The sequence below is a fragment of the Bufo gargarizans genome, chromosome 9 (assembly GCF_014858855.1).
Source record: "Bufo gargarizans isolate SCDJY-AF-19 chromosome 9, ASM1485885v1, whole genome shotgun sequence".
In the NCBI taxonomy this organism is placed as follows: Eukaryota; Metazoa; Chordata; class Amphibia; order Anura; family Bufonidae; genus Bufo; species Bufo gargarizans.
The window spans coordinates 78,422,697-78,445,549 of record NC_058088.1 but is presented as its reverse complement, the minus strand read 5'-3'; the positions used below and the strand labels follow the sequence as shown (position 1 = coordinate 78,445,549).

The 22,853-nt window shown below is 45.9% G+C and overlaps 1 protein-coding gene across 3 annotated transcripts in view; it reads left to right on the top strand.

Annotated features, from left to right (window-relative positions):
- The window catches only part of RADX (RPA1 related single stranded DNA binding protein, X-linked), a 97,247-nt gene that overhangs the window by 52,940 nt on the left and 21,454 nt on the right, over window positions 1-22,853 (top strand). The window contains exons 8-10 of one of the 3 annotated variants that reach the window (XM_044305334.1): window positions 16,742-16,909; window positions 18,769-18,902; window positions 19,875-20,014. In XM_044305334.1, coding sequence (XP_044161269.1) covers window positions 16,742-16,909; window positions 18,769-18,902; window positions 19,875-20,014 — 442 coding nt within the window. Of the gene's footprint in view, window positions 1-16,741; window positions 16,910-18,765; window positions 18,903-19,874; window positions 20,015-22,853 lie in introns of all 3 variants that reach the window. The other 2 variants (XM_044305335.1, XM_044305333.1) reach the window with 2 other exon arrangements.

The following is a 22,853-nucleotide window of genomic DNA, read 5'->3' as shown; positions in this document are numbered from 1 at the left end:
CGCAGGATGCTGCAGCCTGACCTTAGAGCGCTGGCCGTATGCCTGCCCCTATTCCATAGGCGGCATGTTGCGCTCCGTGGCACTGGCCAGGTATACATGTTCCCCTTCTAGGCGGACCCTTGCCCTCTCCTGGGATACGGCGCTGGCCAGGTGCAGGCCGCCCTTTTCTATAGGCAGAATTAGTCGCCTTCTCCAGTCACGGTACTGGCCATGTGCATGACCCCCCATTATAGGCGGCATACTGCACTCTCTCTGGCTGCGGGCTGGCCTTGTGCATGACCCCCTTCTGTAGGCGGAATACTGCCCTTTTACCGCATACGATGCTGACCATGTGCACGACCCCCTTCCATAGGCGGAACGCTGCACTCTCGCTGGGTTTGCTACGGCCATATGCGTGACCCCCTTCCATAGACGGGACGCTGCACTCTCGCTGGATTCGCTACGGCCATATGCATGACCTCCTTCCATAGGCGGAACGCTGCACTCTCGCTGGGTTCGCTACGGCCATATGCATGACCTCCTTCCATAGGCGGAATGCTGTACTCTCGCTGGGTTCGCTACGGCCTTATGCATGACCTCCTTCCATAGGTGGAATGTTGCACTCTCTCTGGCTTCGCTGCTGGTCATACGCATGACCTCCGTCCAAAGGAGGGCTGCTGCGCTCCCTCTCTCTGGATTCGCTGCCGGCCATATGCATGACCTCCGTCCATGGGCAGAACGCTGCACTCTCGCTGGATTCGCTGCCGGCCATATGCATGAGCCGGCCATGTGCATTGCCTCCTTCCATAGGCGGAATGCTGCACTTTCTGGATTCGCTGCCGGCCATACGCATGACCTCCGTCCATAGGCGGACTGCTGCACTCTCTCTGGATCTGCTGCCGGCCATGTGCATGAACTCCTTCCATAGGTGGTTTGCTGCACTATCACTGGATTCGCTGCCGGCCATGTGCACGACACCTTCCTTGGGTGGTGTGCTGCACTCACTGGAATCGCTGCCAGCAATGAGCATGTATCCTTTCCTCAGGCGGCATATGCACAACGCCACTGACTGTGGTTGTTTTCTCGCCAGTGCGTTGCTGGCCATGTGCATGTCCCGCATCCTTGGCGGGGTGCTTGCATTTTTGCTGGATGCGATGACGGCCGTGTGCATTACCCGCCCCTTTCTGGGTGGAATACTGCTCTTTCGCCGGATATGTTGCGGGCCATACACGGCCCACCTCATCCATGGGCAAGAATTTGCACCCTCACGTGACCCATGGCTGTCCTTGAAATGCTGTGCGGGATTCTTGCTTGTTCTCCTTCGTTGTGGAGTAGTTGCACTCTCACAGTATTCGGTGTTAGGTGGGTTATTGCGCACTCGCTTTATGGTAAGATAATCCCGTGCATGTCCCCCTTTCTCTGGGCGGACCTCCTGCGTTCCCGCTGGGTACTGTGCGGCCATGTGATTAGTCACCTTCTGGGCGAACTATGGTATGTTCTACTTCTCTGAAGTTGTTACTGGCCTTGGGCAACCCCCCTTTGGGACGGGCCTTTGCATTCTTACCAGCTGCAGTGTTGCCAGGTGCATTTCCCCCTTTTCTGGGGGGCCTGCCTGCGTTCCCATCGCATGCCATACTGATGTCTTGTGCATCACTCCCTTTCAGGTTGCACTTTGCACTTCCGTTGATACTGTTGGGCTCTGTGGCTGATCCCCTTCACTGGGTGACTATTTTTTTGCAGTGAGCGGAATTTTCTGGTGCGCTCTGTCCGTTGTTTGGGCCGTGTATGCCTTCTCCCATAGGTGGGTTGGCCTTCTCACTGCTTGCGGGGCTGTTCGTACGTATGCCTCACTTCCTCCTGCGACATACCCTTTTTTCTCTTGGGATGTGGTGCTGTCACGGGCCTTGCACTCTTCTCTAAAGAGATCATTCTGTCCACCTGTATAACCCTTGGGTGCTGTCATACAAGCATTACAAGTATGCCGCTGTATTCAAAGGTGTATTCTTTAGATATGAGTAGATGGGCTCTACTTGCTCTCTACTTCGCCGAGCTGGGTGGTGCTCGTTTTTCTGGTTTGGCCTGTATATTGTGGTCCCGTTGTTTCGGCATCCACCATGTCCGTTGGCCTTTCCACCTGGGGAGTGTTCGTGGTTCTTTGATACGTACCCTTTCGTTCTCCCGTGCACTCGCTTCCCGGCGCAAGTGGTCACTGGGTCGAGAGTGCCGTTTGCAGTGCCACTCGATTTCTGCGTTAGCTCTGGCGGGACTGCTGTTCCCTCGCCTGCTACTGTTTTTTCCTCCTCTTCGGGTGTCGTGCAGTATGAGTTTTTTCTTTTGGCGCCCCCTCTGCGCTTTAGGCTGGTCCGCTACCGGGTTCGGGCCGCTTTTCTCGGGATGGTCACCCAGCTACTCTTGGGTGCTCACTTACCCAGGTCCGTAGGACCTCCACCTTGGGTTCTTCAGGGTACTCGCCTTCTGCGTGGCAGTGAACCGGGCGTCTCGGTGAGCGGGGTTCTGCCTTTGAGCTGTCCTATGGCTTCCCTGTTGCCCACTCCTCCTTTCAGTTGTAGGGTGTTATGCCGGCCTCTGTCTCGACTGCCTTTTTTCGCCGGCTCTGCTTGGCTCCCACTCGGTTTGGCTCGGCTCCCTCCGATGTGGCTTTTGCCCGGCCGCGCTTCAGTGGCTGTTCCTTCGCTGCCCTCCCCTCTGGGGAGAGCTTGGTTGTTCATGTGGATGGTTCTGATGTTCCTCTTGGCCTCGTGCTGTCTCCCTTGTTCACTCTGGCTGTAACTTGGGAGGACCCCCATTCGGTCGAGATTGTCATTAGATCTCCCACACCGGGACTGTAGGACGTCTTCCTGTGGTGGCTACATCAGCATGGACTTTAGCCTGTCTTGTCCTGGCGGTTGCTGGGCGGACCCTTCGGTTCCTTCCGTCTGTCCTTCTGCTCCCCCACTCCGGGTGGTTACAGGACTACGTTGCTCGGGGGCCGACGGGACCAGTTTTTGCCGACCGTTCTGCCGGTGTTACTGGTCTGCGCCTGTTCACATTGGGTTTCACCCGCTTGCCCAGGCGACTCTAGCGGGCTCGCTAGTGTTCGCTCCTGGCCGTGTTTTGTCCAGGATCTGTTGTAGGACTTAGGGGTTTTACCGGGGGTTCTGTGGGAAGCTGGGCGTTCCCCCACTCTGCCTTTCTCTCTCCATGGTTCTGTCTTTCTCCAGTCCGACCTGGATCTGGGACTGGGACTCTGTTGCTTGAAGTGTCAAGTGTCAGCGCTGTCCTTCCCCTTTCGGCGTTCCCCGGCCCTCTGGGCCTGTCAGGGCCCTTTTCCGTGGAGCGGCTTTGGGGTTCCCTCGTACTGCCCCTGGGTACCGCCCTGGGCATTGCATACTGGGCTCTTGGCGCTCCAATCTTTCCCTTGGAGCCGTTACAGGAGTTCTCTCTACTCCTTCTGTCCTGTACGGTTATGTTTCCGTAGCCGTCGTGTCTCTGGCGGGTGCCTGGGTGGCGGCCCTTCTTGTTCCGAGCCTTCTCTTTCCTCGGGACAGGGCTGTTCTCCATCCCGTCTCTTCCTTCCTTCTGAAGGTGGTGTTTGTCTTTCATTTTAACGGGGCTTTCGTCCTCCCCTTCCCACCCCCGGGAACGGACACTTCACCGATTTGGGAGTTGTTTGGGCCTTGCGGTTTTTACTTGGAGATCTCCGACTCTTGTCGACGTTCGGTCTCTTGGTTTTCCAGGAGGTCCGCGCAACGGGTTGGTGGCCTCCGGGGTGGCTTTCCTCCGCTTTCTCACAGTGGTTGTTGCTGTGGTTACCGCACCAAGGGCGGGGTTCTGCTTTTGGTGTCACCGTTCGTTTCACCGGAGCGGTCGGTGCCTCCTGGGCCGGTGGCGTTTGGTTTCGGCCATGCGTCTGTGCGCGGCGGTCACTGGTCTGCCTTACAGCGTTCTACAGGGTGCATACTCTGGCTTCGGCAGATGCTGCCTTGGGCCGCCTGGTCTGCGGGCGGCGGTTTCTTGATGCCTTCGGGTGATTCGCCTTGGTGCTGTGGTCCCTCCCCCTTTTGGACTGCTTTTGAACGTCCCAAGGTCTTCTGTGTCCCCCAAGGAAACTGGGCGAGAAAACGAGATTTTTGTATAACTTACCAGTAAAATCTCTTTCTCGCTCTTTCCTTGGGGGACACAGCACCCACCCATTCTTTGTTTTTTCTCTACACGGTTTCCGAGTTGTTTTACCCGTTGGGTAGTTGGCTTGTTGGTTCCACTTTTGGACTTTGCCTTTTTTTCACTACTTGGACACGCAACTGGCAGCCTCTCTCTCCAGGCTGAGGGTATAGCTGTGGAGGAGGGGCTTAACAGTTTTCACTTAGTGTCACGCCTCCTATGGAGATGAGCTATACCCAAGGTCTTCTGTGTCCCCCAAGGAAAGAGCGAGAAAGAGATTTTACTGGTAAGTTATACAAAAATCTCGTTTTTTTATTTTTCTACCAGTTAAAACCAGATGATTAGAAAAAGGATGTGACTGGTTTTAATTTTTATTTTTCATTTCCTGAACATTATTATGGGGGTGGCATCTTTCCTGATCTGTTCGTAACAGCATTTAGAAAGCATTAAGAAAAACTTTATGGCAGCCCCATGGTCCATAGACACAATAGTCAGGAGGGGCCATCATTGACTTCTATAGGAGAGGTTTCTAGGCATGCTCTGTCACTGTACAAGGGAAGACTAGATAAGCTTTGACAATCGCCTATTGTGAATAGCGTATACTGTCTTATCTGTACACAGCAGTGATATATGCCATTTTAAATCTGCCTGTAATGAGATACCTGCAGTAAAGTGATCGGTACAGGCCAAAAAGTGACACCTTTTTATTTGACTTTTTTGTTTAAATGTAGATATTGACATAGAAAATTAAAAAGAACAACCAAAAATTCTTAGTGTTTTAACATAGTGATTTAAATAATGTAATTTTATGGTGACACATTCCCTTTAAGCAAACTACAGTATTTTAGTAATCCTCTTGTGTTAAAGACAGAAAATGCAAAAGGGGTTAAACTGAATACAGTGATTACTCGCCTTCTCTTCCATTGTTGCCATTCTGGTGCCGGCTTAGATGCACAGGAAATGGCTTGGACTGGTCATTTTGCCAATTACTGGCTAAAGCTACTTTCACACTAGCGTTTCTATTTTCTGTTATTGAGATCTGTCATAGGGTCTCAATACCAGGAAAAACGCTTCCGTTTTGTCCCCATTCATTGTCAATGGGGATAAAAAGTAACTGAACAGAACGGAGTGCTCCAAAATGCATTCCGTTCTGTTCTCATACCGGAGAGCAAACTGCAGCATGCTGAAGTTTGCTTTCCGTCCTAGGATGCTGAGCAAAACGGATCCGTCATGACCCCAATGCATGTCAATGGGGACGGTTTTCACTGGCACAATCTAACACAATAGAAACTGATCCGTCCCCTATTGACTTTCAATGGCGTTTGACGTATCCGTCATTGCTATGTTAAAGATAATACAACCGGATCCGTTCAGAATGGATGCAGTAACGGAAGCGTTTTTGCTGAACCCTGTCGGATCCAGCAAGAACGCTAGTATGAAAGTAGCCGGAGGTGGGGTAGCGCTGAAAAGTGGCGTTTGACGTACCCGTCATTGTTATGTTAAAGATAATAAAACTGGATCCGTTCAGAATGGATGCAGATGATTCTATTATCAGTAACGGAAGCGTTTTTGCTGAACCCTGTCAGATCCAGCAAGAACGCTAGTGTGAAAGTAGCCTGAGGTGGGGTAGCGCTGAGGCTGAGCAGGCAGTCAAAATCACTGGAAATGCCCGTTTAACCAGTGGATGATTTCTAACCCCTTAACGCAGAACGCCGTACATGTACGGCGGGGGATGCATTGCCAGAATGCATTCTGCCATACATGCACGGCGGGATGATCAGGCAGGCACCAGAGCGGTGCGCGCCCGATCACTGCAGGGGTCCGGCAGTCCCTGGTAGCCGGGCCCCTGCTGATTAACCCCTTCTATGCCGCGGTCCGTGCTGACATAGAAGTGGTTTGCGGCGGGTGAGTGATCGCATAGAGTCCCCCGCGCTGCTTTGGTGGGGACCCAATGCGTGACAAGGCAGCCAGATGCCGTGCAGAGGCTGCCCAATGCCCTGCATTGTTATGTAAAACTGAAACAACCCAAAAAAGTAGTCCTATTTGGAATTGTCGCATCCGTGACAACCTGCTCTATAAAAATACCACATGATCTAACCTGTCAGATGAATGTTGTAAATAACAAAAAATAAAAACTATGCCAAAACAGCTATTTCTTGTTACCTTGCCTCACAAAGTGTAATAAAGAGCAACCAAAAATCATATGTACCTTAAAGTACCAACAAAACTGCCACCCTATCCCGTAGTTTCTAAAATGGGGTCACTTTTTTGGAGTTTCTACTCTAGGGGGGCTTCAATGGGACATGGTGTCAAAAAACCAGTCCAGCAAAATCTGCCTTCCAAAAAACGTATGGCATTCCTTTCCTTCTGTGCCCTGCCGTGTGCCCGTACAGCAGTTTACGACCATTGAGTTTTGTTTCGCTGTTAACCCTTACTTTGTAACTGAAAAAAATTATTAAAATGGAAAATCTGCCAAAAAAGTGAAATTGTATCTCTATTTTCCATTAATTCTCGTGGAACACCTAAAGGGTTAACAATGTTTGTAAAATCAGTTTTGAATACCTTGAGGGGTGTAGTTTGTAAAATGGTGTCATTTTTTGGGTGGTTTCTATTATGTAAGCCTCACAAAGTGACTTCAGACCCGAACTGGTCCTGAAAAAGTGGGTTTCAGAAATTTTCAGAAAAATTTCAAGATTTGCTTCTAAGCCTTGTAACGTCCCCAAAAAATAAAATGGCATTCACAAAATGATCCAAACATGAAGTAGACATATGGGGAGTGTAAAGTAACTATTTTGTAGGTATTAATACTTCAGATTTTCAAAAAATGGCCTGGTCCTTAAGGTGAAAATGAGACGGTCCTTAACCCCTTAAGGACACATGACGTACCGGTACGGCATGTTTCCCGAGTCCTTAAGGACACATGACGTACCGGTACGTCATGGCTTTAAATAGCGATGCCGGCGCCGCGGGGGTTAATCGGAACGGGATGCCGGCTGAAATCATTCAGCCGGCATCCTGTAACAATGCAGGGGGGGGTCATTTGACCCCCCCGCATCGACGATCGCAGAAAACCGCAGGTCAATTCAGACCTGCGGTTTTCTGCGTTTCCGGTCCATTCGGGTGTCCTGTGACCCGATGAACCGGAAAAAGACTGCGATCGGTGGCGTAATTTTACACCACCAATCGCAGTCCGAGGATTTGCAGAGGCGGAGCTGGCCCTGGTGCTGAACGCCGCTGTCCAGGGTGCTGATTGGTGCAGGGGAGAGAGGCGCGAGATTCAAACTTCCTGCGCTCCTCTCTCCCCTCCTCTTCCTGTTCTGCACGAGCACCCGGCAGCATCGTCCAGCACCAGCTCCTGTGTCCCCCTAATCGCCATCCATCACCCTCCTGCACCCATCGCCACCCAGGTAGGTTAGGGTCAGTGAGGGAGAGTCACCTTTAGGCAGGGATAGAAGGGAAAAGTTAGAAAAAAAAAAAAAAAAAAAATCACATTTATTCCAAACTTTTTTTTTTCAGCTACCAGACCCCAGACCCCCCTGCCACTTGCCCCCCCCTCACCACCAGCCCCCCCCCCCCCCCCACCAGACCCCCCCACCAGACCCCCCCACCACCACTTTTTTTTCTGCGTGCGCTGACTGGCCGGCACTTTTTAGCGTCCGTCCACTGTTAGCGCATCGCCCGCCCCACCCCCCCACCACCCCACCGACCGCTGATCAGCGTTGAACCGCTGATCAGCAAGTTTGAACTTTTTTTTTTTTTTTTTCTAACACTTGCCCATTTTTTTTGCCTGGACTTTTAGTACGTGAACACCCGTGCCCCCACACACACGCACATAGAATAAAGGTTTACACGCACGCACATACACACGCACACACACACACCCATGGCCCGCCGGGTGTTCTCGGCCGAGGAGGCATATGCCCAGATTGCCTCCGACTCTGAGAGCCCCAGTGAGGATGAGGATGACCCCACGTTCCTTTTGTCATCCGCATCCTCCTCATCATCATCGGATGACGATGAGCCACCAAGGCAGCGGAGACGCCGCCAGGCGGAGCCAGGGGCCACACATGCTAGGGATCCTGTGGCCCACCCTAGTACGAGCCGCCCTGGGGTTCGTACTGGTTTCCCGGCCCACCAAATAAGTTCACCGGAGCCCCCTGCCGATGAACTTAGCTGGTGTCCCCCAGTGGACTTTGAGCCTGAGATTCCGGATTTCGCTGGCAATCCTGGAATCCAGATTCCCACAGTGGGGTTTACTGAAATAGACTTTTTTTAGTTTTTTTTTCAGTAACCCACTGGTGAATCTGATGGTGGAGCAGACGAATCTGTACGCCCAACAGTTCGTCGCTCAAAACCCGGGCTCATTTTTGGCTAGACCCGGTGGCTGGACGCCGGTCAGTGCAGCCGAGATGAGGACATTTTGGGGCCTCGTGCTGCATATGGGTCTAGTGCAAAAACCCAGTGTCAGGCTGTACTGGAGTGGGGACGTCCTATACCAGACCCCACTGTACAGTACGGCCATGACACGCTCCCGGTTTGAGGCCATCCGGAAATGTCTGCATTATTCCGATAATGCAGCATGTCCCCCCCGAGGTGATCCTGCCTATGACCGGCTGTACAAGATACGGCCGGTCATCGATCACTTTGGGGCCACATTTCAGCAGGCCTACGTACCTGGAAGGGAGGTCGCGGTTGATGAGTCTCTCGTTGCGTTCAAGGGGAGACTCAGTTTCCGCCAATACATTCCCACAAAGCGGGCGAGGTATGGCGTGAAGCTATACAAAATTTGTGAGAGTACCTCAGGGTACACTTACAAATTTCGTGTGTACGAGGGGCGAGATTCCCGGATTCAACCACCAGAATGTCCCCCCACTCTGGGTGTTACCGGGAAACTCGTGTGGGACCTTATGTACCCACTGCTGGATAAGGGTTACCACTTGTACGTGGACAACTTTTATACCAGCATTCCCTTGTTCAGGTCCCTTGCCGCCAGATCCACGTTCGCTTGTGGGACCGTGCGGAAAAATCAACGCGGCCTCCCTGCCCACCCCCTCCAGGTACCTATCCCCAGGGGTGAGACCCGTGCACTTACCAGTGGAAACCTGTTGCTGGTCAGGTATAAGGACAAGAGGGATGTCCTTATGCTGTCCACAATCCACGGTAACAGCACCACCCCAGTCTCTGTGCGAGGTACCACGGCAACGGTCCTCAAGCCCGATTGTATCGTCGCCTACAATCGGTATATGGGAGGAGTTGATCTCTCTGATCAAGTCCTCAAGCCATATAATGCCATGCGCAAAACCCGGGCATGGTACAAAAAAGTTGCGGTCTACATGGTGCAGGTTGCCATGTACAACTCTTTTGTACTATCCCGAAGCGCTGGCAGCACAGGGACATTCCTCCAATTCTATGAGGCAGTCCTCAAAGACCTGATCTTTTCGGACCGGGAAAGAGCAGGCCGGAGTACCTCGGGAACTGGAGGCGCCCGGATCGTCCCTGGCCAACACTTTCCAGGTGTGGTCCCCCATACTGGAAAGAAGGGACGAACCCAAAAAAGATGCAGAGTGTGTCACAAGAGGGGGATACGGAAGGACACCACTACTCAGTGTGACACTTGCCCCGATCATCCGGGCCTCTGCATTATCGATTGCTTCAGGGAGTATCACACTTCCATGGAGTACTAAATTTTTATAATCTCCAACAGTCCCCTAGAGAACATAAAACACTATGGCTCTCAGACTTTGGAGACACAGAAACAATTTTTTTTCCCCAAAAAAATATTAGTTTTAGTGCAGGCATCCTCAAACTGCGGCCCTCCAGATGTTGTAAAACTATAACTCCCAGCATGCCCAGACAACCTACAGCCATCAGCAGGGCATGGTGGGAATTGTAGTTTTACAACATCTGGAGGGCCGCAGTTTTAGGATGCCTGCTTAGTGTCTCCAAAGTCTGAGAGCCATACATATTGGGCATCGTCGCGTGCGTAAAAGTCGTCGCTATAAAAATAACATTTGACCAAACCCCTCGGATGAACGGTGTTAAAAATATAAAATAAAAACGGTGCCAAAACACCCATTTTTGGGCAAAATTTCCATTTGAATCCTTTTTTTCCAGTAATAAAGCAAGGGTTAACAGCCAAAAAAACCTCAATATTTATGGCCCTGATTCTGTAGTTTGCAGAAACACCCCATATGTGGTCGTAAATGGCTATATAGCCGCACGGCAGGGCATAGAACGAAGGGAACTCCATATGGTTTCTGGAAGGCAGATTTTGATGGACAGTTTTTTTTTTTGACACCATGTCCCATTAGAAGCCCCCCCTGATGTAGCCTAGACTAGAAACTCCAAAAAAGTGACCCCATCTAAGAAACTACACCCCTCAAGGTATTCAAAAATTACTTTACAAACTATGTTAACCCTTTAGGTGTTCCACAAAACTAAATAGCAAATGTAGAAAAATTTTAGAATTTAATTTTTTTGTTACCTTGCCTCAAAACAGTGTAATATAGAGCAACCAAAAATCATATTTACCCCTAAAATAGTACCAAATCAACAACCACCTTATCCCGTAGTTTCCTAGATGGGGTCACTTTTATGGAGTTTCTACTCTAGGGGTGCATCAGGGGGCTTGAAAGGGTACATGGTGTAAATAAACCAGTCCAGCAAAATCTGCCTTCCAAAAACCGTATGGCGTTCCCCCTTCTTCTATGTCCTGCCGTTTAGCCAAATAGTAGTTTACGACCACATTTGGGGTGTTTCTGCAAACTACAGAATCAGGGCAACCCATTTTGAGTTTTGTTTGGCTGTTAACCCATTTTTTTCAGTAATAAAGTAAGGGTTAAAATGGAAAATTTTCCAAAAAATAGAAATTTCTAAATTGTTTCTCCATCTGCCATTAACTCTTGTGGAACACCTAAAGGGTTAACAAAGTTTGTAAACCCAGTTTTGAATACCTTGAGGGGTGTACTTTCTTAGATGGAGTCACTTTTTTGAAATTTCTATTCTAGGGGTGCAACAGGGGGCTTCAAATGGGACATGGTATAAACAAAACCAGTCCTGCAAAATCTGCCTTCCAAAACCCATATGGCGTTCCCCTCTTTCTACGTGCTCCCGTTTGGCCAAACAGTAGTTTACGACCACATATGGGGTGTTTTTGCAAACTACAGAATCAGGGCAACCCATATTGAGTTTTGTTTGGCTGTTAACCCTTGTTTTACTCCTGGAAAAAATTGATTATATTGGAAAATTTTCCAAAAAATAGAAATTTCTAAATTGTTTCTCCATCTGCCAATAACTCTTGTGGAACACCTAAAGGGTTAACAAAGTTTGTAAACCCAGTTTTGAATACCTTGAGGGGTGTACTTTCTTAGATGGAGTCACTTTTTTGAAATTTTATTCTAGGGGTACAACAGGGGGCTTCAAATGGGACATGGTATAAACAAAACCAGTCCTGCAAAATCTGCCTTCCAAAACCCATATGGTGTTCCCCTCCTTCTATGTCCTCCCGTTCGGCCAAACAGTAGTTTACGACCACATATGGGGTGTTTCTGCAAACTACAGAATCAGGGCAACCCATTTTGAGTTTTGTTTGGCAGTTAACCCTTGTTTTACTCCTGGAAAAAATTGATTATATTGGAAAATTTTCCAAAAAATAGAAATTTCTAAATTGTTTCTCCATCTGCCAATAACTCTTGTGGAACACCTAAAGGGTTAACAAAGTTTGTAAACCCAGTTTTGAATACCTTGAGGGGTGTACTTTCTTAGATGGAGTCACTTTTTTGAAATTTTTATTCTAGGGGTACAACAGGGGGCTTCAAATGGGACATGGTATAAACAAAACCAGTCCTGCAAAATCTGCCTTCCAAAACCCATATGGTGTTCCCCTCCTTCTATGTCCTCCCGTTCGGCCAAACAGTAGTTTACGACCACATATGGGGTGTTTCTGCAAACTACAGAATCAGGGCAACCCATTTTGAGTTTTGTTTGGCAGTTAACCCTTGTTTTACTCCTGGAAAAAATTGATTATATTGGAAAATTTTCCAAAAAATAGAAATTTCTAAATTGTTTCTCCATCTGCCAATAACTCTTGTGGAACACCTAAAGGGTTAACAAAGTTTGTAAACCCAGTTTTGAATACCTTGAGGGGTGTACTTTCTTAGATGGAGTCACTTTTTTGAAATTTCTATTCTAGGGGTGCAACAGGGGGCTTCAAATGGGACATGGTATAAACAAAACCAGTCCTGCCAAATCTGCCTTCCAAAACCCATATGGTGTTCCCCTCCTTCTATGTCCTCCCGTTCGGCCAAACAGTAGTTTACGACCACATATGGGGTGTTTCTGCAAACTACAGAATCAGGGCAACCCATTTTGAGTTTTGTTTGGCAGTTAACCCTTGTTTTTTTCCAGGAAAAAATTGATTATATTGGAAAATCTTCCAAAAAATCTAAATTCTAAAAATGTATGTCCATTTGCCATGAAGTGTTGTGGAAGACCTAAAGGGTTAACAAAGTTTGTAAAAACAGTTTTGAATACCTTGAGGGGTGTAGTTTCTAGAATGGGGTCATTTTTGGGTGGTTTCTATTATGTAAGCCTCACAAAGTGACTTCAAACCTGAACTGGTCCATAAAAAGTGGGATTTTGAAGATTTCCGAAAATTTCAAAATTTGCTTCTAAACTTCTAAGCCTTGTAACATCCCCAAAAAATAAAATATCATTCCCAAAATGCTACAAACATGAAGTAGACATATGGGGAATGTAAAGTCATCACAATTTTTGGGGGTATTACTATGTATTACAGAAGTAGAGAAACTGAAACTTTGAAATTTGCAAATTTTTCAAAATTTTTGGTAAATATGGTATTTTTTTATGCAAAAAAATTAACTTTTTTGACCCAATTTTAGCAGTGTCATGAAGTACAATATGCGACGAAAAAACAATCTCAGAACGGCCTGGGTAAGTCAAAGCGTTTTAAAGTTATCAGCACTTAAAGTGACAGTGGTCAGATTTGCAAAAAATGGCCTGGTCCTTAAGGTGAAATAGGGCTGTGTCCTTAAGGGGTTAAGGGGTTAATATTTCCTATTCTTTAGTACATACTGGTATATGCCACCACTGCTGTCCATAGTCAGAATACGGGCACGGTTGGTTGGAGCCACTAAGACACTGAAGATTTTACAGCAGCCCCTTTTCTCTCCTTGGTGACAAAATACAGCCTACAATAAAGGGCTCGTTAATTCTGCAGATAATTTGATGAGAGCACACTTTTTCGATTAAGATATTTTTGCTGATCTCATCTGTTACCTCATTTAAAATGAGCAGTTTGGTGGAAATTACTTGTCTTAGTTTTCCAATACCTTAGTTATGGCTTCTAACATAGACCGTCACTTTAATATGATAGATGGAAAGTACCAGAAGTTGCACTACGCTTTTTTTCTGACAATAGTAAAAATACTCCCATTACCATTTTTGAGGAGTATCATGAGACTGAGGAGGAGTGCGAATGTTGCAGTAATTCAAATAAATAATATGTAGGCTTACATAATGTTAAAGGGCTTCTGTCACCCCCCAAAAATCTTTTTTTTTTTTTTTTTTTTTTTTTTTTTTTTGGCTAATTAAAATCCTTATACTGTGATTTTTCAATATATAGTGTTCTTACCCTTTTCTGTTTGCTAGTTTCTTTAAAAAATGCACTTTTATAATATGTAAATTACCTCTCTACCAGCATGTAGGGCGGTCACTTGCTGGTAGCCGCCGCATCCTCCTTTCAAATAAACGCCCCCTCCTCCTGCTGATTGACAGGGCCAGCGAGCGTTCTCCTCCTCTAACTGGCCCTGTCTGCAATTTAAATCCCGCGCCTGCACCTCATTCGGTGCAGGCGCTCTGAGAGAAGGACGCTCTCTTCCTCCCTCAGCACTCCCTCAGTGCGCCTGCGCCGATGACGTCACCTCTAAACCCGAAAGAGAAGACTTCATCGGCGCAGGCTCACTGAGGAAGCGAGCGTCCTTCTCTTAGAGCGCCTGCGCCGAATGAGGTGCAGGCGGGGGATTTGAATTGCAGACAGGGCCAGTCGGAGGAGGAGAGCGCTCCCTGGCCCTGTCAATCAGCAGGACGAGGGGGCTTTTTTTTTTTTTTTTTTTTGAGGATACGGCTGCTACCAGCAAGTAACCACCCTACTTGCTGGTAGAGAGGGTATTTACATATTATAAAAGTGCGGTTTTTAAAGAAACTAGCCAACAGAAAAGGGTAAGAACACTATATATTGAAAAATCGCAGTATAAGGATTTTAATTAGCCTAAAAAAACTTTTGGGGGTGACAGAAGCCCTTTAAGGGCTTGTTCACATCTACGTTGGAGGAGAGAAAAGTCTAACACTTATTGATATGCGTCAGCCTTTTTATTTATTTTTAATATATTTTTTTCAGCAAGTAAAATGGCCATCTATGACTTTTGTACGATCTCCGGAAAATACCATGTATTTCATCTTATTTTTATGAATTATATTGAAAAAAGTCTGTAGAGACTTTAATAGTATAGTGACATCTCACTGGCGAAGTCTCCAGGAAGTGATGTACAGATCCCTTTCCCAGAGACCAGAAAGTGACAGGGGTGCTACCTCTAGAGATTTGTGTTGCCGTCCTACTTTATCTGTACCTCAAATAGTACAGAGAAGCTGCCATTAAATCCCCTCTGCCAATCTTGTCCCAGGCTACACAGCAAAGCTGATAGTTAGCTGAAGAAAACTGGAAACATCAGTTTATTGTATGTCTGCTTTAGTGGCCAGTGTGAAACCTGAAATTTTCAAGATTTTTATTTATTTTTTCATTGCTGGATAGAAAAAATATTTAGAATGAAACCATATTTTAAATGTTAGAAAATGTGTTTAAGACAGTGAAATCTCTGGTCTGCAAGTATTTTTTTTACTGTCATCCTTGCAAATATAGTTAGAATAACTCGTGCTCTGTGTTGAAGACTATTGAAGGGATTGTATTGTAGCTTCTCTGGGGACCATTTTGGAGATGCACACCACCTTCCTGTTTAGTCAGTGCAGTAAGTCATGTATGCTTTATGGCAACTGTAGTAAATAAGTCAATTGACTTACAGATTAGGCTATTTTCACACTGGCGTTTTGGACTGCTCTCACAAGCGGTCCAAAACGGATCACTTTGCATTCTAATGCATCCTGAATGGAAAAGGATCTGCTCAGAATGCATCAGTTCAGTCTCGTCTCCATTTTGCTTTGGAGACTGACACCAAAACGCTGCTTGCAGTTTTGGTGTCCGTCTGATGAAACTGAGCCAAATGTATCCGTTTTCACTGGCACAATACAAAAAGCATCCTTCCTCTGTTTTCAATGGTGTTCAAGACGGATCCGCCTTGGCCATGTTACAGATGATACAAATGGATCCGTTCTGAACGGATGCAGGCGTTTGTATTATCTGAACCGATCCGTCCATGACAAATCTGCATAAAATGCGAGTGTGAGTCGTGGGTCAGAGAATAAAGCTGTTGGCCGAACGAGTCTTCAGCTGAACGCTGTCACCAGCTTAAGGCCTCATTCACACGACCGTTGTTGTGTTCCGTTCCGCAAAATGGGGTTCCGTTGTTCCGTGATCAGTTTTTGTTTCCGTGTGTCTTCCTTTATTTTTGGAGGATCACCAGACATGAAGGAAAGTAAAAAAAAAATATCTAAGTTAAGTTTGCCATGCAAATGATAGGAAAAAAACGGACTCGGATGACAATCTTGTGTGCCTCCGTGTTTTTTCACGGTCCCATTGACTTGAATGGGTCCGCAAACCGTTTTTCGTGAAAAAAAAATAGGACAGGTTATATTTTTTGGACGGACAGGAACCACTGGATAACTGACACGGATGACAAACTGTGCATTAGCCGAGTTTTCAACGGACCCATTGAAAGTCAATGGGTCCGCAGAAAATCACGAAACACTGACTAAAACGGTCGTTAAAGGGGATGTCATCAGAAAATGACCTATTGTTTAAACCAAGTTTTTATCCTGTAATATATTTTTTTTAATGAATTTTTAAGGATGTTATTTTTAACTTTCCATGTTAAGCTACCTACTTATCTGCCATGTTATGGTCTTTAATAAGCACTAGTGCTGCCGGTGGATCTACCGACGTTATGTAGAGGTACCGGCCTCTACATAACTTAGGCGGATCCACCACCACTTCTAAATCTACGCTAGCTCCCTTTTGTTGGCATAGATTTAGACCATTTTTCTACACCTAAAACAGGCGTAGAAAATGATGAATGAGATGGGCCTGCCAGCCTGTCCCCTTTCCCGGTCGATGCCCCTCCTGCTTTTTTTTACACCTGGCGTGAGTGGGGAAAATCGCAGATTGTGACGCAAAGAACATTTGTGCCGTAATCTGCACCAGAAATAGAACTAATATAAAAAGAAATTGTTGGTAAATTACCCTCGATATGTTTATAATATGGCAGATTCAAATATGTCATTCTTGGGGTTTAGGACTTCACACCGGAGTCGCTGTTATTAGTAATTTTGTCTTCTGCTTGAGGTGAGGCTGGTGAATCTTGCCTTCGTTTTGTCATGTGGCATTCATGATTGTGACATTTTTCATTTTTAGGTCATCATAAAGGGCAGCCGTATACAAGCGATGAGAAAGTAAAGAACTATATAAAATGGATGAAAACTCAAAATGAAGCTGAAATCGGGCAGAAAACATCAATTGGTGGCTACCATCCCTATCCACCAATCCCATCAACCTTTTCCAAGTTCCTTAATGATAGAAAAAGTTAGTGTCTTGTACCTTATTCACACTATATTGCTTGTAAGTACAATCTGCTGAAAGGTCTACATCATGAATACATACTGTGCATTGTATTACTGAGGCATGATTTTTATCTCTTTACATCAACTTGACTGAAGGGACTTTTATGTACATCTTGTTATTATGGTTTTAAGTACTTTTTGAGACTTTACATTGATGGCTGATCTTTAGTTGCTACTTCATTTCAGTGCCTGCGTACACATAGATGTCACTCTGTTAAAGGGACCTGTAACCACCATGAAATTCATTGATTAACTGGGCACAATGCCCTGTAGGGCTAGCTTAGCAGAATTCACTTAGCAATCTGTTGCCTCTTTCTGGAGAAAAAATACTTTTAATCCATATGCAAATGAGCAGTTAAGTGCGCAAGCCACCCCGTGCACTCTTCCTCTGCCAGCCTCTCCTTGATTGATGGGGCCAGATGACTATGCAGGAACCTGACCATTTCTATTAAGAAGAGGGAATGGCCGGAAGGAGGAGCAAGAGTGCAAAGAGGCTGCCACCCCCACTATGCTTAACGGCTTATTTGAATATGAATTAAAAGCCCTTTTTCTCCAGAATAGAGCAACAGTTTGATTGTATTGGAATATATCAACGATGGGCATCAGAGCTTCAAGAAAGTTCTGGCCTTTCACTACAAGTTAACAGCTTCCCCATTCTCAACCAGAGCAGGAGCGCTAGACTCCCACATTTCCACCACTCAGATGCGCTCACATTTGATTGCTGCATCTGTGGGGTTAAGTGTATGAGATTGGTGTTGTGGCCGATCGCTGCCATTGAAACCTAGTGGTTATGGCGCCCGCTGCACCATAAAGCAACGGCTTCCACCATATAGGAGCAAGGGTGCACGGAGTGGCTTGGGCTTGCACTCAGTACACATAACTGCTTATTTGCATATGGATTAAAAATAGTTTTTTCCCAGAATATAACAAGTGAATTACATTCAGCTGAGCTAGCCCTTCAAGACATCGTGCCTGGTTTAACAGTGAATTTCCTGCTGACTGATTCGGTTCAAGTACTGCAATGAAGTAGTGGTATCTGAAGTCCAGGTATCCTTATCCTGCAACAGTGTAGGGGAAGCCTTCCCAATTACCCACTCAAGGCCTAAGGATGAGCCCTTAATGTAAAATGGTAGATAACTCCTTTTAAAATTGTGGGTATAAGTGAGCCCACTAAACCCCTGAGTAGGGTGTTATGCCTTATTCAGTGATTTGGAGCCAAAGCCAGGTGCAGATCTTTCCCATATACCAGGCATGTCTAAACTGCGGCCCTCCAGCTGTTGCAAAACTACAACTCCCAGCATGCCTGGATAGCTTACAGCTATTAGGGCATGCTGGGAGTTGTAGTTTTGCAACAGCTGGAGGGCCGCAGTTTGGACATGCCTGCCATATACCTTACGTCTGTGGAGGCTCTAGTCCTGGTTTTGGCTCACAATCGCCATGGAAATCACTGACCAAAACACTGATGTGTGAATAAGGCCTTACATTGTAGGCATCGTACCCTGAAGGTACTTTCACACGGGATGGGATACTGCATGTCACTATATCCTAATTCCCAGTAAGCCTTCCCAAAATATCTTCACTTTGAGATATGAAAGAGGCCTACTAAAGAAGACCAAGCCCAAGAGAATACAGTACTTACTAAGACAGTTCCAATATCCAGGAATTTAACTCTCTCATTGTTGCATAACTCAAGAGACTACATATTATGCATATGTATAGGGTGTCCGTTAGTAGTTGAATTATCCTCAAATGTAATGGAAGTTGTGCCCTTTACTACAACATACCAATGGTATTCTACCAACTATTTATTTTTTGCAGCAGAGGAAATATTAATTACAATCTTGGAACTGAAGGCAATGGTTGAGCAGCTTCATTACAGGGAGCACAAGCGTGTTGCTGTTCAGGGAATTATTGCTGCTTGTACATTTGTGGAAAATGACTCAAAAACTGAAATGGTGGGTGTAACTAATAAGACAGTTAATGTACCATGCAAAAAGTGTCTCCTAGTGGCCAAATTATGTTCTTGTCTTTGGCGTTAATCCTTTCCCTGCATATAACAGTGTAAGGCTCCTTTCACACCTGCGTTCAGGTGTCCGCTCGTGAGCTCCGTTTGAAGGGGCTCACAAGCGGCCCTGAACGCAGCCGTCTGGCCCTAATGCATTCTCAGTGGAGGCGGATCCACTGAGAATGCATCCGTCTGCCAGCGCTCAGCCTCCGCTCCGCTCAGTGAGTGGACACCTGAACGCTGCAAGCAGCGTTCGGATGTCCGCCTGGCCGTGCGGAGGCGAGTGGATCCGTTATAACTTATAATCGAAGTCAATGGGGACGGATCCGCTTGAAGATGACACCATATGGCTCAATCTTCAAGCGGATCCGTCCCCCATTGACTTTCAATGTAAAGTCTGAACGGATCACAAATTTTTCTAAGTTATAATGCAGACGGATCCGTTCTGAATGGAGCCACCGTCTGCATTAATATGAGCGGATCCGTTCAGAACGGATCCGATCGAACGCTAATGTGAAAGTAGCCTTATTTGTCAGCACTCATCCTGTTTCTAAAGTTATGTGAGACGACTGCAATGAATATATAGAGTTCCCTTCCCTTCCCTAGAATAAAGTAGCATTTGTGCCCAAAAAATGTAAAGTACTAATAAATAAATTGTTTAATCCAGTTTTAAAAGTCCACCCCCTTAATGGTCTCGTAATATTGATGGTCACGAAACATTCTTGTACTCCTAAATGGCAAATGTGCTTGGTTATGCACCATATACAGGTTTCTAGCAATTTTCCTGAAGATGAAACTCCAGGAGGGACATTTGCAGATACAGTTTTCTCTTTTACATAGAAATGCTCTTTATTTGTAATTGGGTTTACTTTAGTACTTTACTTTTTAACTTGACCCTAACGTTTTTTTCATTGTTTGTCAGGAGCAGGTTCTGTGCGGGGTCTCTGCAGTGGCGGACCACTCTGTCAACATTTCAAAACGATGTGCAGAACAGCTGACGCCTCTGAAGGAAGCTCCTAACCTGGTAAAGAGAAGGAAACGGCCGGACTCAGGAGTGGGCCCGTAAGTGAGGCGCTTCCTAGTGGCACTGTGCACTCTGCTTTCCAGAGAGGCAATTATTTGTACTTCTTAGGTTCATTTTGGATTTAAGCCAATGCTGGTGCCCAATTTCAGTTTTTAATTATCCTACCTATTTACAAGAAATGGCTGCACTTTCCATGATGGTATGCTGGCTGTATAAGCATTAGTATATAGAATGCTGCTATAGAAGCATAAGTATTCAATTCCTCATAGATTGTAAGTTCTTGCGAGCAGGACCCTCACTGTTAGGCCCCTCTCACACAAGTGAGTTTTCTGAGCGGGTGGAATGGGTGACGTGAACGCATAGCAACCGCACTGAATCCTGACCTATTCATTTCAATGGGTCTGTGCAGAATTTTTTTTTTTACGCATAATTTATTTGTTGCATGTTCTATATTGTGTTTTTTCACGCAGCCTTGGCCCCATAGAAGTGCGTCAGTGAAAAACGCATTGCATCCAGATGTAACCTGGATGCAGTCCGGTTGCCATGCGTTTTGTTTCACTGTTTGTTGCTAGGACATGTTTGTAAACCTTCAGTTGTTTTTCACACGCGTGAAAAACGTATCAAAATGGATTGCACCAGTGCTGGAAAAACTGAACTGAATGCTGTCTTAGACAAAACTGACTGAACTTGCTTGTAAAATTGTGCGAGTTTTACTAAATGCATCTTGAGCCAATCCGTATTGTCCATGGTGATTGATCATGTGACTGACCATGTGATGAGCGCAGTGACGTCACCACAGGTCCTTTTCCTCACAGATGAAGGCAGAAGAGAAGCCGGGCAGCGCCAACAAGTGGATTAAGGTGAGTTAAATATAATTTTTTTTTTAACTCCTCCAGCCCTATTTTACCATGCATTCTGTATTAAGAATGCTATTTTCCCTTACAACCATGTTATAAGGAAAAATTAATAATGATCTGGTCCCCATCCCGATCGTCTCCTAGCAACCGTGCGTGAAAATCGCACTTGCTTGCGGATGCTTGCGATTTTCACGCAGCCCTATTAACTTCTATGGGGCCTGCGTTGCGTGAAAAACGCACAAAATAGAGCTTGCTGCGATTTTAACGCAACGCACAAGTGATGCGTGAAAATCACCGCTCGTTTGCACAGCCCCATAGAAATGAATGGGTCCGGATTCAGTGCGGGTGCAATGCGTTCACCTCACGCATTGCACCCTTGCGGAAAACTCGCCAGTGTGAAAGGGGCCTTAGTGTTTCAGCTGTGTATTAATTAGCCAGTTATATTTTGATGTCTTGGTTTGTACATGAACCCTCTAAATTTGTAAAGTGCTGCAAAATATATTATTATCATTATTATTATTATGTACATTTCAGGTACAGATGTAACAGAGCTGATTTTGTCACTGAACTGTTTCAGTACTCATAGGTATCAAGAAAATAAAAAAATGGAGACGGCACGTCCAAAAGGTGGAATTTATTCCAGATGCAACGTTTCGGCTGTGTGGTAGCCTTTTTCAAGCATGCATATACTTCAGAAGGTGATGTATATGCATGCTTGAAAAAGGCTACCACACAGCCGAAACGTTGCATCTGGAATAAATTCCACCTTTTTGGACGTGCCGTCTCCTTTTTTTTTTTTTTTTTTTTTTTTTTTTTTTTTTCTTGATACCTATTAGTTGCTTTGCTAGGGGCTTTTTACCACCCCTCCTGGAGACGAGCACCCGAAACAGTATCACCAAGGAGTGCTGTCCACCCGTATTTTCGCTGTTTCAGTACTCAGGACTTGCTGAATTCAGTACTGAACAGAGTTTTCTTTATAAATTTCTTTAACTTTTTTTAGTGACTTGCCACAAGGGGAAAAAACTTTAATGTGTTCCTATTTACACACTAGCCACTAGAGCAGTCGCAGTAGGGTGCCTGTAGCTTACTTTACAGCTTTGTTTTGTAGACTTGAATAGCATTAGCAGAGAGCAGGCATTTAATGAACACAAACTGATGTACTGTCTATATACTCTATACAGGAAAGTGTCTCACCGATATGGCTATAGCTAGTGTTGAGCCAACTTGTGATTTTTAAGTTCGGCGTCTAAAGTTTGTGTTATCAAAGTATCCGGTTATGGATTCCGCTACCACGGACCATAACGAAATTTAGAATTCATAACCGGATACTTCGATAACCTGAACTTTAGCCGCCGAACTTAAAACACAAGTTCGCTCAACACTAGCTATAACTAAAACAAAATGCAACATTTAAAAAAAACTTTTTTTTTTTTTTTTTCTTCTACAGACTTATATCTGATTAAGGCCTCCTACACATGGCCGTTGCCGTATTGCAGCCTGCCCACTTGAATGGGTCCGCAATCCGGAGCTGTGGTGCAGAACAGAGGCACGGAAGCACTACGGAGTGCTTCCATGGTGTTTCTGTCCATGCCTCCGCACAGCAAAAAAATAGTTTACCAAGCACTGCGTCGTACGTTGTATTGCTTCTAGGCCACGTACATCGATGAACGTGTCGTTACATGGCCTAGGAAAAGCAGAAAGAAGGCTGTGGCGCTCAACAGTTGATTGGCAGGGGTTCTGGGTGGACCTACACCAGGGGTGGCCAATCTTACATACACAAAGAGCCAAAAAAAACAACAACTTATGACTACCAGGAGCCACAAGCTATACATTTACACACGAGTCACTGTATTTTTCGCCCTACGAGATGCACCAAGGTTTTAACAAAGAAAAATAAGATAAAAAAAATATTTTTCATTCATTGGCAGAGAGAAAAAGAAAAAATATATTTTTCATCAGACCTCAGATCAGACTCCTAAATCAGATCCCCAATCCTCATCTGACCTACAATAAGATCCCC